The sequence below is a fragment of the Pristiophorus japonicus genome, chromosome 5 (genome assembly GCF_044704955.1).
Source record: "Pristiophorus japonicus isolate sPriJap1 chromosome 5, sPriJap1.hap1, whole genome shotgun sequence".
Lineage (NCBI taxonomy): Eukaryota > Metazoa > Chordata > Chondrichthyes > Pristiophoridae > Pristiophorus > Pristiophorus japonicus.
In genome coordinates, this window is record NC_091981.1 from 128,015,427 (window position 1) to 128,032,259 (window position 16,833).

General features: G+C 41.5%; 1 protein-coding gene across 4 annotated transcripts in view; it reads left to right on the plus strand.

Moving 5' to 3' along the window:
* Window positions 1-16,833, plus strand: part of LOC139264450 (alpha-1,6-mannosylglycoprotein 6-beta-N-acetylglucosaminyltransferase A-like) — a 157,382-nt gene that overhangs the window by 29,531 nt on the left and 111,018 nt on the right. For all 4 annotated transcript variants that reach the window (XM_070880948.1, XM_070880951.1, XM_070880949.1 and 1 more), the window contains exons 2-3: window positions 670-1,041; window positions 13,417-13,584. In XM_070880948.1, the coding sequence (XP_070737049.1) occupies window positions 804-1,041; window positions 13,417-13,584 (406 nt within the window). In that variant the 5' untranslated portion in view covers window positions 670-803. The remainder of the gene's footprint in view (window positions 1-669; window positions 1,042-13,416; window positions 13,585-16,833) is intronic.

A 16,833-nucleotide genomic window follows, 5' to 3' on the forward strand; every position in this document is an offset into this window, starting at 1 on the left:
CTCTTATTTCTTATGTTCTCATGTTCATTAGCCTGTCTATGTCCTCCTGAAGTTTGTTACTATCCTCCTCACTATTTACTACATTTGAGTTTCATGTCATCTGCAATCTTTGAAATTATGCCCTGTATACCTAAGTCCAGGTCATTAATGTATACTGACAACACTGCATATTTCACTCTAGTCTGAAAAACAGCCGTTCACCACTATTCTCTGCTTTCTGACCCTGAGCCAATTTGAATTTTGGATCTAATTGGAGTATAGAACCCAATTATTTTCAAGGAAACTAAATAGTCACTGTCTTGTGCTATATAGCTAGCTTTTCAAAAAAAGACAAGTTAAATTAAGTTAATTTTTTTTACAAGACATAATAGTTACTTTATCATGTATGTATTTAATTACAGACAGATTTTTGGCAAACATGTTTTTTTTTAATTGCTGAATCCTTTGAGGTAGCTTTGTTTCCGAATTATTCCAATCTTTAAATAACCACACTGTCAACTTAGTAGTATTTTTGTATATTTTTCTTGACCTTTTTTTCCATTTTCACTTTCTGGTTGAGTATTGATCAGCATAAACTATTTCTGAGTTGTTATTGGATATTAATTGTCAGTTGTGTAACTTATCTAACTTTTACATCCTAAAGAATGCATTTCTCCTTACTTTATACAGGGCAGAAGGTGAATGTTAGATGAAGAGGATCTAAAGCAACGAACAGCTTGAATGCTCCCTCATAAAGGATTCAAAGAATGAAGATGTTGATAATGTGACTGGTTTGTCTGCAAAAGGAGACTGGTTGGACAAACATGTTTGGAAGTCTGTTCAGAAGAAATACATCTCAGAAACTAAGTGCTTTGCTGCTGATTTTTGGGTTTATTTGGGGGCTGCTGCTACTTCGATATACGTTCCAGCATCCAAAGCACCAAAACAGTGCAGAACTGCGTGAACAAATTTTAGAACTGAGTAAAAGATATGTCCGAGCACTGGCAGAGGAAAATCAGAATGCAATAGATGGTCCTCATGGTGCTTCAATGGCAGGATATGGTAAGAACTGAATAACATTTGCTCTGTGCTGTGTATGTGTATTGTGAAATGTTTTTCTAAACTTTCTTGTTGGTAAGAAGAAAGAATCATGCTCAAAATGTCCAAATGTTGTAACTTTTTAAATGAGTTAACTAAGTGTTACCATTCCTATACTTAATAATTGGAGGAACATGCATGTTTTTGATAGGCAATGTGTAGAGCACAAGAAGGAAGCAAATCTGCACAGTGAAAATTTGTGTTGTCAGTCACTATATAACTTGAGGTGAAGCACAAGTACAACCCACACTCGTATTATTATGGAGAAAAATAATTAGATCAAATAAAAACTCTACAAAATCTTATTTTTTGATGCTTCTATTACCTTAGATTTAACTTCAACGATGCAGGCAATAGTCCGAGAATAACAATTTAAGATTCTCCTGACTCCCAGGAGTGTGGTCAATAAGTGCTGTAGGATTATATTTCACTTCATGGCTTTGGATATTGTAGTGTGAGGAGTTTTGGCTCAGCTGTTTCAATTTTCTATTAGTTTATCCAACTGCTTAGACTACAACCACTTGAAGTCGTGCAAGCCCTTTTGGACCCACATGCTTAACCTTCGACAAGGCGACTTCAACCCTGATGATGATCTCGTGAAAGACCCGGCACGGAAGATCCCTGGCTTTGATCTTCCGCGAAGCTTATAGGCACCCTAAACCGCACAAGCCATGGCAGGTGTGGATACTTGATACACAAAAAGGGAGACCTAAAAGCTCTCCAGGGTGCGACAGTGATCACCCAGAACAGTCCATGGAACATATAATGACTTCATGCCCGATTCATAAATATGAAAGAGGCAACACAGTCCACTATTCCTGACGCAATTATCTGGCTTAACCACCTAAATGTAAAATTTTAGTTGTTGCTCTACATCTACATCAGCCATACAAAGTAATAGTACTGCTTAGAATCCTACAGCACTGAAGGAGACCATTCAGCCCAACGTGCCTGGCTTCTCCTTCTGTGTTGTATGATTCTATGAACAAATCCAAAGACCTGAATGAATATATCATGCCTTATCACATCTCTCAAACAATCTAAAGTGATCTATATGAATTATTAAAGGCAACACTGGTCATATTTCACACAAGATCCAACTAGCTTCACGGAGAGGAATGACCATTTAGTTTATTTTTTGGTGTTGGTTGAAGGACACTGGGACCTTTAGCATAACCCTGAACAGCATCGTTCATAGTGCAGTACTCTGGTGTTGCAGCCTAAAATATTCTCTGGTCGTGGAGTGGGGCTTGAACTCCTAATCTTTTGAATTAATGAGTCCTACCAACTGAGCCAAGCTGACACCTAACAGCCATCCAATAAAGTTCTATCTTTGGCAAGCAGCTTTCTCAATTTTTTGGGCAGGTTGTTAGATAGTTTGTTGTGTTACAGCAAAATCTTGGCAAGGAGAGGGGGAAGAGCTGGATTTCCTATTATCCAATTACTGATTTTAGAACATTCTAGTACTTGCATCAAAATTTTGATTTCTCCCTTCATTTTTGACTCCATCCTGACTTTTCTACCAAGTCAGAATTATGTTTACATCTGGATTGTTTATGATGTGGATAAAGGAAGCCAAAAGTTGGGCCTTGCCAGAGAAAACCAAATACAAAGGGATTGTCAAAGCGGCATGCCTCAAATAGCAGGAGCTGTGGAATTCAGTGGCAATTTTTGAGACCTACAAAAGTGTGGGGTTTTAAAGTCGGGTCCTTTGCATTAGAAAATGACAAAATCAGCAGGAGTACTGTCTCTCTGAATGAGGGGGATTGTGTTTAGGAGTGGAAACTGTTCGTGATCTTCCATCCCCATCTAAGTTAGCTGATCTTTGCTAGCGGTAGGGGCTTTGCTACAGTTGGCCTCACTGGGCAGGTTGAAAGCGGGAGAAACTGCTGTCCCTTGACCTCTGCTGGAGAGTGCGTGCAGATGTTGTGTCAGTATAGGGTTGAGCTGGCTTTGATGCAGCTGTTTAAGAATGGCCTGTTCACGTGAGGAATGGACACATAGGATAAGTCCCATACAGCAGTTGGGAATTAACACCTTCGAGATGAGGCAAGGAAGTTTTAATTAAGATTCTCTTTTGACACTCAACAGCCTATCTTCTATACCATCCTCTGTAGTTTACTGAAGTAGCACCATTCCGGAATTACACACAAAGCAACATTCGCATCTTTTGAGGAGGAAATGCTCCTCATTGTCAGTTGCCCACACACTTTAAATTAACGAGTGGTCTGCACAGAGTGGTCTTAAACGGAGTGCTTCTCAACAGAGTGTTAAAGTTGGGAATTTGGAGAGAGTGAGAATTCGGGACAGAAGGTCCTACTTTTTGCCTCCAATACTTGTGCTTTGTGTTACAGATAAATATTTAATTTCAATTACCTATAACTTAAACTAGATCTGGTAATTAGTTAATAACTAAACTATAAGCTAAGTTGATTAAATACATAAACTTTAATTAATTAGGTAACTAAAACAAGGTTATAGAGGGATGGCAGTGCAGGTGGCGTGCCACAACTGCAACATGTGGGAGTTTGTGCAAAGCATTGCGTTCCCGGATGACCATGTCTGCAGTAAGTGTCTGCATCTTGAGGAACTTCAGCTCCGAGTTGTTGAGCTGGAATTTGAAGTGTAGACATTGCGGTGCATAAGGGAGGGGGGGAGAGTTACCTGGGCACTTTGATCCAGGGGGCTGTCACACCCTTTAAGTTAGGTAGTGGTACAGGTCTGGTTAGTGGTCAGGGATAAGAGGATGTGACTGCAACTCAGGCAGGTAAGGGGTCCCCAGGTGCAGTGCTGGTTGAACCTCTGCTTTTGTCCTTATCCAAGAGGTATGAGGTTCTTGCTGCCTGTGTGAATGAGGGAAAAGCTTGCAGGTGGATGAGCAAATTGACAGCACCATGGTACAGGAGGCCGGGGGCGGGAGAGGAAAAAGGAATGTGATAGTGGACAGTCTAGTCAGGGGATAGATACTATTCGCTGCAGCCGCGACCGGGAGTTCCGAAGGCTTTGTTGCCTGCCAGGTCCCAGATATCTCCTCGCGGCTGGAGAAGAATTTGGATTGGGAGGGAAGAGGATCCCGTTGTCGTGGTCCACATAAGAACCAACAACATTGGTAGAATTGGTGTGAGGTTCTGCTGAGAGAGTTTGAGAACTAGGGTTCACATTAAAACACACAATCTCAAAGGTAATAATTACTGGATTGTTACCTGAGTCATGAGCAAATTGGTATAGGGACAAGCTGATCATAGAGTTAAATGCGTGGATCAAAGAGAGGCGTGGGAGAAAGGGGTTTTGATTTATGAGGCACTGGCACCAGTACTGGGGAAAAGAGGGAGCTATTTGGTTGGGACAGGCTCCACTTAAACCGGGCTGGGACCAGTGTCCTGGAGAATCGAATAACTAGAGCTGTAGATAGGGCTTTAAACTAAAAACAGGTAGAGGCGGGCTCAGGTGAGGGGAAATTTATAAATCTAAAGAGAAAAGTCAAGGCAATGGAGCAGTGTCGTGATTAGGGTAAAGATGAACAGAGTGTGACAGGAAGGGACAGAGTTTTAATAGTGCATCAGTGAATAAAGTGAAAGCAGGGAATAATGGTAAAAAGTTAAAATTAAAGGCTGCTTATCTGAGTGCACGAAGCATTCATAACAAGGGATGTACAAGAAATGAAACCAGCCTAAATATCAATGGAACAGGAAAGGAGAGCATAGGAAAGATTAAACCAAGGGAGACCATAGATGACCAGGGAATAAATAGTGTTATAGTACAGGAGTGTGAAAACATGGTTAAAAATAAAGTGAGCAGAACTGTTACTATAAATGAGTTGAACTGTCTGCACAGCAATGCACCGTGTCTGTAATAAAACAGGGGAACTGGATGCAATAATAAATGTGAGGAACCAGATATAGTAGATGTTTATGTATGTAAACCTGTAACTACCGTGTCTAACCACCAGAGGGCTCATCCCCTGGAGCCCCAAGGGATCCCACAATCTCTTGGGAGCACCTGTATCTAAGGAGGTCTCACAGGCTGGAGAAGTACTCTGAGACCTGTAATAAAGGACTCTGGTCACACTTCCTTTGAGCTTGCAGTATCTAGTCCAACTCCTTATCCAAGACATAACAGTAGGGATTACTGATTCATAGCTACAGAAAAATCAGGACTGGGAATTAAACACTGCAGGGTACAACATATTTCGAAAAGATAGGGGGAAAAGAGAAAGTGGAGTAGCTATACTTATTACAGATAGCATAATGGCAGTAGAAAAAAGTGACGTAGCTATCAGTAAGACCGAAATAGACTCCATGTGGATAGAGATAAAAGATAATAAAGGACCAATCACGCCAATAGGGGTAGTCTACAGACCACCTAATAGTGGAAGAGAAGTGGAGGAAGAAATATGCAAACAAATTAGGGAAATGAGTAAAAAACATAGAATAATAAGCATGAGTCATTTCAATTACCTCAAATAATGGGCCAGAGGAGGTAGGTAAAGGGGATAAAGGAAATGGAGTTCCTACAATGTCTACAGGACTCCTTTCTAACCCAGTGGCCCTGAATTTGCGGTCGGAGGTTTACCGCGTAGAAATGCCTCCGATCTGCAAATAAAATGCCCGCATACCTGGTGGTCCAGGAGTCACGGAGCCTCATGGTCCTGGGGCTCTCCAGGTACCCGCGGGTAGAGGTCCACGTATCCCAGGGGCACAGGCGGTTTGCAAGCATCCCTGGAATCACATGGGCTGGCCCAACAAATCAAAGGAAGCAATCCCCATTCATGTACACATCAAACAAATAAATTTAAAAAACATTACGGGCTCAATTTTCCCCATTTATCTGGGCCATTTTTTTGGCCTGCACCGTTTTTTTTGGAGTAAATAAAAATTTGCAGGTTTCCCCAAAGTTTCTGCGCCAGCGTAATTCAGTTAGGTACGATTGTTTTTTAGGTTACGATTTTTTTACGTCGCAGGGGGCGTAACCTGATGTTTGCGCCAGTTTTTTCACATTTAAGCAAATTTGGCCAACTTACATTTTTTCTAGGACGGCGTATGTGATCACTCCCAAAAGCCTTCTGGGCACTTAAGAAAAAGCACATTACAAAATCGGCGAAAAAAGACGTCATTGTTTTTAGCCGAAGTTTTGGAGGGAGTCAAGAAGGCAAAAAATATGTATCATAAATCTTAATTGTTTCAAAGTCAAAAGGGAGAAAATGGAAGTCCTATGCAATTCTTTAATTTTCTTTTTTTTTCAAAGTACCACCAGAATTGCTGCCTTGCCTGGACACGGACTTGGCTTCAAAAGAAGCCGGAGTGGGGGGTGGGGGGGGCTGTTGGAAACCAAGCTGAAGTGCCAGCCATAAGGGATGAGAACCCTTGGGCTATACAGCAGCTTAAAAAAAAAAGCCCAGGGAGGGAGGGGCGGTGGAGTGATTCTGCCGGCCGAGGCTACAGTCCTCGAGCCCAGTGAGGAGACATTTGGTGGTGGCGTGGTACTTTGAAAAAAATATAAAATTAACAAATTGCATTAGACTTTGTTGCCCCAAATGTCTTCATTGAATGCCTAGCTTCCCATTCTAAGCAAGCCTATTGCACATGCGCAGACCAGGGTATGGTCCATACTAAGGTATGCACCTTGGAGAGAGAGAGAGAGAGAGAGGAAAGAAGGTGTGAGTACTTTGTCGTCTTGTTTTGAGTTTGTTGCAAAGCTACAATTAAATTATGGGGGCAATATTGACACTGCCATACCTCATGCAAGTTTTCTGCATGATGGTGCGGCTGAGGAGAAGATTGATTAGGTATCATCACCTGAGGAACCTCAGAGCATGTAGGATGATGGGCAAAAGGCCATATTGAGACAGGCGTTCATACCTGCACCCGCAAATAAGTTGTAACTGAGATCTGTGAGTTAATAAAAGCAGACCTGCACCCTAGAAATGTCAGAGGACTGCTTTGTCAGTTGAAGTAAAGATTACAGCTGCACTTTCATTTTATGCATCTGGATCATTCCAGGCCACAACTGTGGATGTGTGCACCATTTCTCAACATGCAACACATACCTGCATTTGGCAGTTGACGGCTGCACTGTGTGCCTGGAGGAATGACGACATAAAATTCCCCATGACCGCCCAGACAATGCCTGACAGGGTGGTGGCCTTCTCCAGGATTGCTGGCTTCCCAAAGGTACAGGGCCGCCTTGCGAGCACCTTTTGGAGATCCCGTGATGTACAGGAACAGAAAAGGCTTCCATTCCGTGAACGTGCAGCTCATCTGTGACGTCATGCATCGCATCATGGCAGTTGATGCGAGATACCCTGGGAGCACCCATGATGCGTTCATCCTATGTAAGAGTGCTATATCTGACATGTTACAGCAGCAGCCAGAAGGGCAGAGCTAGGGGACAATGGGTACGGCCTCGCTACCATGATGCCCCTACGCGTAACCTGTATAGAAGCTGAGCGGGAATACAACATGTTGCGCATTGCGACGTGCAGCATAATAGAGGGGACCATTGGCATTTTAAAACAGCGTTTCTGATGCCTGGACCATTCCGAAGGCTACTTGCAATATTCCCCTGAGACTATCGGTCAGTTCACTGTTGTGTGCTGCATGATGCACAACTTGGCCATCATGAGGCAACAGCAGCTGGTAGTAGAAGACCCTCCTGAGGTGAGAGTGGCTAATGAGGAAGATGTAGATGACGAGGAGGAGGACAAGGAAGCCATGCAACTACCTGAACCTGGAGCATGACAGCGGAGGAGGGCGGGCAGTCGTGCCTCTAACGATTGCTAGAGTCTTGCGCCAGCAGCTCATCCGTGAACGCTTTGCTGCCTGAAGGCTCAGCGGCAGCTATTCCAAATGGAGCATGATTACTGTTTGGACCTGATCCGTAATGTTGTGTTGTGTTAATGGAACAAATAATGTAAATAATGTGAATTTAAAATATATTTTATTCAAAAGTTTAACACTTGTTTGTACTTAACTTTAATAAAAATTTTCATGTATCAAACTTTAAAGTATTCAGTTAAGATCACTTACAAACTTTTAAACTTGAAAATTTACATCACTTACAAAAAACTTTTAATTTGAGAACAGTTACAACAGCAACAACAGCAGCAAAGAAAGGCTGCACCCATCTCTCGGGTTGGTACCAAGCTTCTTATTTCGAGCATCTCGGGTAATGCGCACCTATGGGTGGCGAGGTGCAGGCGGTAATGTGGAAGGCCCTGCTTGGGCATCTTCAGAGGCTGGTCTGGGGATTGGAGTGGGAGTGGCAGTTCATTCTGTCAATGGCCGCGGGTTCTGGGCATGTTCGTTCCCTTGCAGCAGCTACCTCCGACGTTCCCTCCCTAACGTTCACCGTCAATGTATCAGCTCCCTGCGACATTCCATCCCTAATGTGCCTGGACAGTGTTCCCATTTCTCGCGAGAGTGTTGTTACTTCTCCCAACAGTCCCGATACCTCATCACCCACCCCACTGATGATCTCCAGGAGTGATCGCGTAAGGTCAATGCTCTCCCCACTCATTGTCATCATCTGAACCATATCTGTTGCATCCTGCACCTCAGAAGAGCGATGTCGAGCTCTCCTTCCCCTCCGCACCCTGGGTGTGGCTTACTGCACCCCACTGGGACCCGCAGCCTTGGACTGTGTGAAACCATGAAATGTCCCAACATTCGTACCACTCAGGAAAGGGACTGACGCCTCAATGCGCGGCACCAGCACCACCTCCAGAGTGAGTACAACAGTAGGGGCTTTATCCTCCCCCTCCCCTCCCATGCTTTTGGTCTGGAAGGTGGGATTGGAAGATGTTCTCTTCTTCAGGATCGTCCGCGTCTGAATCTTCTGTATCAGCTTCAGCCTCGTCAGGATTGGCCTCAAGCTCTGCAAAATATAACAGAACAGACAAATGATTAGCAGCAGAGGGGGGAGCAGGGTGGCAAGAGTAGGCTCACACAGCACAGTCAGCAGGCTGATTGAAGGACCATGATGAATGATAGCACATTGCATCAACCGAAGTGTAGCTGACGGAGACAGCCCCATGAATCGAAGCATGGCTAGCTCGCGCAGTACTTAACATTTAGCAAAGCCAGACTGTGGAATTTGCAGGACTTACCCTCTCCCTCGAGTGTGGGCCCAGCTTGTGCTGTGGTGATTGCTTTTCTCCCTCCAGGCAGGACCTATCAAAGCAGCGACCCTCCCTTCCACTGATGTCAGTGGGTGCAGATTTTGCCGGGCCTCCTCCTGTTCAAGTTCTCTTTTGTTGTGTGCCACCTTCCTCTACAAAATTGAAAATATAACTTTTTAGAAGGGTGTCTTTCTGCTGGGTGGGACATACAGATACATTTACAATTGCCATTCCATTTAATAAATGAAAATATTACTTACACTAACTGCTTGACCAAGGTCCTGCCGCTTCTTTTTTTATTGGCCTCCGGACATAAGAACATAAGAATTAGGAACAGGAGTAGGCCATCTAGCCCCTCGAGCCTGCTCCGCCATTCAACAAGATCATGGCTGATCTGGCCGTGGACTCAGCTCCACTTACCCGCCCGCTCCCCACCTCTGGGTGGTCACCATTGCACAGTAATCTTGTGAAAGTTGGATCCAACGTTTCTTCATTTCTTTTGGTGAAACTTTTATTTGACCTCTGCTGGTGTCCAGCTCGTGCCATCTGGCCTCAATTACAGTAACCAGGGCCTTCACTTCATCCTGTGAGAAATTCTTGGTCCTTGAGACGCGTTGCATATTGCAGCACCGATTTTAAGTTCTCTCATACATCACTCAGAATTAAAGTTCTCGCACACAACTGGCTCTTTTTAAAATGGCTGAATGCAGACCAGGAGGTGTACCGGGCATGCGCGCCCATAACAGTCACGTAAAAAACGTCTTTTTTTTTCCCGTGCATGCGCAAAAGGGGCGGCATCCTTTTTTCAGTGCAGACATTAGGCTCCACCCCCCGAAGCTGAAGGGCAGGCTGCGCGGCGCCAATTTCAAAAATTAGAACGGGGAAACTTTCCAGTTTTTTTTTGGAGTAATCGAGCCCCCAAAAACGGGCATAACTCTTGAAATACGCCAAAAAATGGCACTGGGGAAAATTGAGCCCTACATATTTAAAATTAATTAAAATACCATTTAGTTAAATATTTAAAACAAAAATTTTAAAGTTTGAAATATAAAATGTTCATGTTTTCATTGGGCCAAGAATAACCTTATCTTATTGCACAGGTTTTCTAATATTTAAATGATTGGAAATTTTTTTTTAATGTTCATTTGAACTCTTGCGCTAGGCCTGCTTTTACCATACGTAAGAACTTTGCAAGGCAGTAATTGGGCAAACAGCCCAACTCTCTGCCCGCAGATGCCTTTTTTCCGGGGATGCGGATGATCTGTAAAAGATTCTTGACAAATCACAAGTTCTAGGTTTTCGTGCCATGTGCAGCGCATGCCTAAACCCGCAAATTGCGCGGCTCTTATGGGTGCGTACTACGCATGTCCGTAAGGGCCGCAAATTATGGGCCAATATGCAAGAAGCCCGATGAGAGGATTCACTAACGGATCTAGTAATGGGGAATGAACCAGAGCAGATAAGAGAAGTAAAAGTCGGAAACATCTCGGCAATATGGACCATAATATAATACGCTTTAAGATAATAATTGAGAAGGACATAAGTATGACGAAGACAACAACAACAACTTGTATTTATATAACTTCTTTAACGTAGTGAAACGTCCCAAGGCGCTTCACAGGAGCATTATGAGATAAAACAATTTGGCACCGAGCCGCATAAGTAGAAATTAGCGCAGGTGACCAAAAGCTTGGTCAGAGGTAGGTTTTAAGGAGCGTCTTGAAGGAGGATAGAGAGGCGGAGAAGTTTAGGCAAGGAGTTCCAGAGCTTGGGGACTAGGCAACAGAAGGCACGGCCACCAATGGTTGAACGAAGATCGGGCTAATAGATTGGAGAAAAGTTGACTTTGAGGGGCTGAGAATAGAACTTGGGAAGATAAAATGACAAACAACAATATTGGCAAAAAATGATGTAGAACAGCAATGAGAAACATTTAAAATGACGTTCAACAGAATCCAGGAAAAATATATTCCACTAAAATAACCAGAACAAGCTAAACCCTAATGAGACACCATGGATGAATAAAAACATAAAGGAAAAATTAAGGGTAAGGACAGAGGCATACACTAAGTACATGGACAGCAGGGGAAGAGCATGATACGGGAGAATACGAAGAGATTAGGAGAGGTCAAAAAAACAATTAGGAAGGCAAAGAGGAATTATAACATTAAATTATCAAGGAACAGAAAACGAAACAGTAAAATATTCTACAGGCACATAAGTTTTTAAAAAAAAGGCAAGTCGGGATGGGACTCGGGGCACTCGGGGTGGTCAAAATCACAGGCAGAAATATTAAATAATTACTTTGCTTCATTATTTACATGGGAGACAGATCAGGTGGACATGACATTAGAAATGATATAACTACATTTAAAATAAAAAGCGTAGAAATATTAAATAAATTAACCAAATTCAAAGAGAATAAAACCCCCTGGTCCGGATGGATTAAATCGTCGCTGGATCAAAATCCTGGAACTCCCTACCTAACGGCATTGTGGGAGTACCTTCAACAAATGGACTGCAGTGATTCAAGAAGGTGGCTCACCATCACAAAGAAATACTGGTTTTGCCAGTGATGCCCACATCCAGAGAATGATTTTTTTTTAAATAGTACCTTTTGCAACCTCAGGCTGTCCCAAATTGCTTTTTAGCCAATTAAGTGTAGTCACTGTTGTAATGTGGAAAAATGCAATTTGTACACAACAAGGTGTCACAAGCAACAATGAGACAAATTACCAGGTAATCTACTTTTGTGATGTTGATTGAGATGGCAAAGGGTATTCTTGCAGCAACTTCAACATCCCATGCTGGAAGTCAATTAAGTCTCAAACACTGCAATTTGGCAGAGCAGCTGAAGGGAATGGTAGCATAAAATAAGGATTCCCACAGACACTCCGGTTGGGCATGGAAACCAGTAGTGTCATACCAGCACCCCATACTTTCCCAAGGTCCCCATGGAAAGACCAACAGAAACACCATAATGGTATCACAAATGTCGACATGCCTTTAGGAAGCCTGCAGTACACTGAAGTTGTCCCTGGGTTCCTGAGCCCCTTTCCTATTGTGGTGTAGTCAAGTGAATTCAAACGTGATAAGAGAAGGGCACCACTGAAATAGACCATCGTGGATCTTGATTTTCCAGGAGTTTGTCAAGTTCCACATTGTGCAACAGGAGTTTTTTTCCATTACCTTCAGGACCCTGTTGTATTGGCCAAAGTCCAAAACATGTTGATTCCATTAGAACGGTCCCTTCCAAGCAGATTACACAGCCTTTACAGCTCTTGGGAGCAAGACTGTGCCACCTACATGCAAAATGCTGATGAAAGAGGTCAGCGTTGTGACGTCTACCCACAGCATGGTTACTTCACCCTACAAGGGGTATGGTGAGAAAGCAGGAATGGGATACTGAAGTTGCATGTTCAGCCATGAACTCATTGAATGGCGGTGCAGGCTAGAAGGGCCAAATGGCCTACTCCTGCACCTATTTTCTATGTTTCTATGTTACACACATGCCATCCGTCTATGTGACACACAATAAAATGCATACTGTTGTGTACCATACCATGCCTCTGCCTTCAGGTCAACTGGACATCAGATCTTTGAGCCATGAATGTTCTTCCCCCCTCTTCTCTCTATCCTCCCTCCTCTCCCCGCCCCCAGCCCCCCAAACATTGCCATGCTCTCCTGTGTTACAGAAATGCACTGTCCTCACTTACGGTAATTATCCTCTTGAGCTTTCACAATTCTCATGTCAGAAGAAAACAAAACCATGTATCAGCTGTGGTGCAATCCAGCATCCTTCATTTCATCATTTGGATTTTACATATGAGTAGTACAATTATAATTTTAGCAATTTACCACCAACCGTATCAAGTTAAAACATACAACTTCTTTAAAACACATGCACGGCAGGTTTGCTGCAGGCAGCTACTACAAAAATTTGCGATATTGTATATCTGTGCAGGATATTATAAATTTAGTATGTCTTTCTCAATTTTTTCCCCTCCATCAGTATCAGTGATACAAGGTATTTTTTAAAGACATTTATTTTGAGGATGGATTATGTTTTTTTGGGGAGGCTATTTTGTGTACTGTATACCTAGCTGACATTTTTGTATATTTTTGCATTGTTTTCAAAATTGAATATTAAAGGGAAAATTGTGTTCCAATGGGAATTGAATAAATAAGATACTAAACATTCTAAGTTTTTTTTTCTCCCTCAGCTGATCTGAAAAGGACAATTGCCGTCTTACTTGATGACATATTGCAGCGCCTGGGGAAACTGGAAAACAAAGTGGAGTACATGATTACGAGCGGCTTAACAAATAACACCAACAGTACCAACAGCAATCCTGCGTCAGCAGCTGCCAATAAACAAATGAATGTTCAAGGTAGTATTAGATAGCAAGTCTGCAACTGGGGTAAGAAAATGGGATGCTATTTTCAGTTCCCTGTCTGCTTTGGTAACCTTCAAATCCTATTGAGCTTTTTGGAAGGTTTCATTGACATTTCTGTCCAGTTGAAGTTCAGTAAGTATCCGGTGCTCTGTACAGTCTTGATTAATTTTGAGATTGGTATGTAGTGTTTCAGCTTAAATTAGCAAAAAAGATAATTCAGTGCGATGAAATGCTGGGACTGGTTGCATGTGAATGCAAATCCTTGGACATCTGTCCCCTGGTTCATTGCAGAATCTAGTTGGCTGGGCTTAAAAAAACAAAAACAGCTATGCTTGTAGGGAAATGAGGTCTATTATATGAGGATTGGAGTATTTTGGCAGTAGTCAGTAGGTATTCAAATCCCTATAAATATGTACTTAAAATTGTCACATCTTCATTGTTGACATTAAAAATACCATTACTGTTTAAAATAATCCATTATTTAGTGCACTGAACTTTGCATGTTAACACAAAACAATCACTGTAAAATGCTAAATAATGGATCAGTAATGGTATATTTCTGTATGCTACAGTGTTCTAGGATAGCATACAAGTGTAAAGGGGTTAAATCATTACTAATTTAAAAATAGCTCCCCCATTCTCTCCATTCCACCTGCCCCAAAGTTATATTTGCACTGCTGCCTTCAAAGCTGCAAAGGTTTTTTAAATGACTGATAGTGAATGTATTGTACAGACCAGGGCTATTGCAGATATTGTGTAATAGATATGGATAGAAAGAAAGAGAAGCTGATCATTAACTACATTCATCAAGTAATTTATTTAATGTTCTTCAATATTTTGGGGGCTAGCTTACTATCATTAGATTATCTTTCTGTATCTCTTGGCACCTGCACAAATCTTCTGTTTACTTTATCTAATTTGGGTTCTTTTTTAACTATAAGTGTTGCTTAACAGTAAATCTGCTTGTTACGTTTGTAATAGCTATGCAAATTCACCTTGTACACAGTATATCTCTTGTCATAAGGTTATTGTTGGAAACAGACTTGATTGTGCCCTCTTGCCCAGTGTGATTGAAGCTGCAGTACTTTGTAGTAAAACATATTTTCACTATCATTGGAGGATAAGATATCCATCTTAAAAAGTAATTAAAATCACCAGGACAGTTAACCTTTATATTATGTCACATGTTCTTTCGTAGTAATGGGAGAAAGCCCACAGGAGTTCACACAAATGCTGCAGGCAACATTCATAAAACGTATTTTGAACAGGGAGCATTCACTGGCATTTTCTGATTATATATTCAACTCCTGATATCTGTAAATACATTGTTAATGTAATTTATTTGTCAGAAGATGTACATTGCACATTTAAAAAGACTGACGTAAATGTTTTCCTTTATAGTACTGCAGATTTAAGTGTATATTTGCTTATTGTAATTCTGTGCTTTTTGATCTGTTAAACTGCTGAGCAATAAACTTCAATTTTGGGGGCTTGGGTTGCAAATGCTTTCTGACATGCTTTTAAGTGTTCCTTTATTCAAGCTGTCAATTTGTTTTGCAAAGCAGTGAATAGCATAATATAAAAAAATGTACAAAATGAATTGCACAGCTTGTAGTTGTGCAGTTTTGTACTGTTGCTACATGTATTGATTATCCCTTACAAAGACTGGTTGCAGCAATGGGCTGTCATACTGTCCTTTTGCCTCCAAGACTTGGGCTTAAAGTCTCCCATCTCGGCCAGTTGTAAAGGTCCCACATGAAGAGAGTTTGAATAGTTTCAATCCAGTTTTTAGTGAACCTAAGCAAGCAGCACAAAACTCACAAATTGACAGTATTACTCAGGGAAGGAACAAGAATGGCCTGTGTAGGAAATCAGAACATTCACATTAGTGTAGTAGGGGACACTCTTCTGAGTTAAGGCACAATGACGAGGCAGTGTAGAGGGTGAATTATTCTGTGTATCACCTGGGAATGGCTCACATTGACATTCAGTGTCCAAAGTGGAAATTCCACTCTCCAGACTGTTGCATCTGATTTTAAGCACAAAGGTTTACCAAAACTTGAAAAAAAAAATTAAAACAGAATACTTTTCTTGCTTACTTGCACTATAGTTTTTTCAAATTAATTTGCAAGTAGGAAATCAATGGTTGGAATGTTAGATTTAAAAGCTAGATTATTTACAGTATTAGCTGAACTAACTCTTGTTGGATTCCTCTAAGGTAGTTTTTTGACATTTGACCACAAGGTAGGAATCAATTTGATTTTCTCATTTTCACTCAGCATCAATGTTCCCACTAAGATGCCTGGCCATGCATCGATCTGGAGGTCCCGCACAGGCTGCTCACAGGCTTTTCAAGATAAATAACCATGCATACGCAAAAAAATTGACTGAGCCGCGCAGCAAGTTAAAGGGCCCACATACCCCCAAAAAATTACAGGGAACATTGGTCATGATGTGAATTTTTTTGAAATTCCATTGCTATCTTAAAAAAATAAGTACATACAGAATCTGGAAGGAAATCTAATTTGATTAAATATAGCGATGTGAGGAAAGAGAAGTTAATCTCTACAAAAGGTTTACTTATTGAGCTCTATTCCAGTTATGAAGTTGGTAACTTTGCACTGCACTTGTATTTTCTTACACCTGATTATAATTTCCTATGTCCCTTTAATGGTATTTTGCAACCAATAAAATATATTACATGGCTGCGTAAAATATAAATGAAGTAGAAAACGCAAATCTTTAATCTATCTTTTCAATGCAGTAAAATTATTAATACTGCACCATGTAGACAATTGTATTTATTTCCATTTTTTTCAAAGGAATTAAATATGCACAGTATGTCATTTAATGCTGAGTTTACGTGAAGAATTTTAGTGAATTTAAGGGATTATGTGGGCGGCACAAGTCTACAATGTTTAAAAAGTTCCAACATTCCAGTCTGTTAAATACAGATCCAATCAAATTTGTAACATCAGAGCCACTCTTTTTCTGTTCTGTACATAAATAACTTGGACCTTGATTTAAATTAAATACAACTTTGGTTTTCTTCATTCTTGGGATAAGGGTGTCACTAGTAAGGCCGACATTTATTGCCTATCCCTGAGAAGGTGGTGGTGGGATGCCTCCTTGAACTGCTGCAGTCTGTGGTGAACATAATTCTATTGCTGCTGCCATTCTTACTATTTACTGGCTGCCATTTTTTCATTAACAGAGAACACTGCTTACTTTGTGCAATGTTTG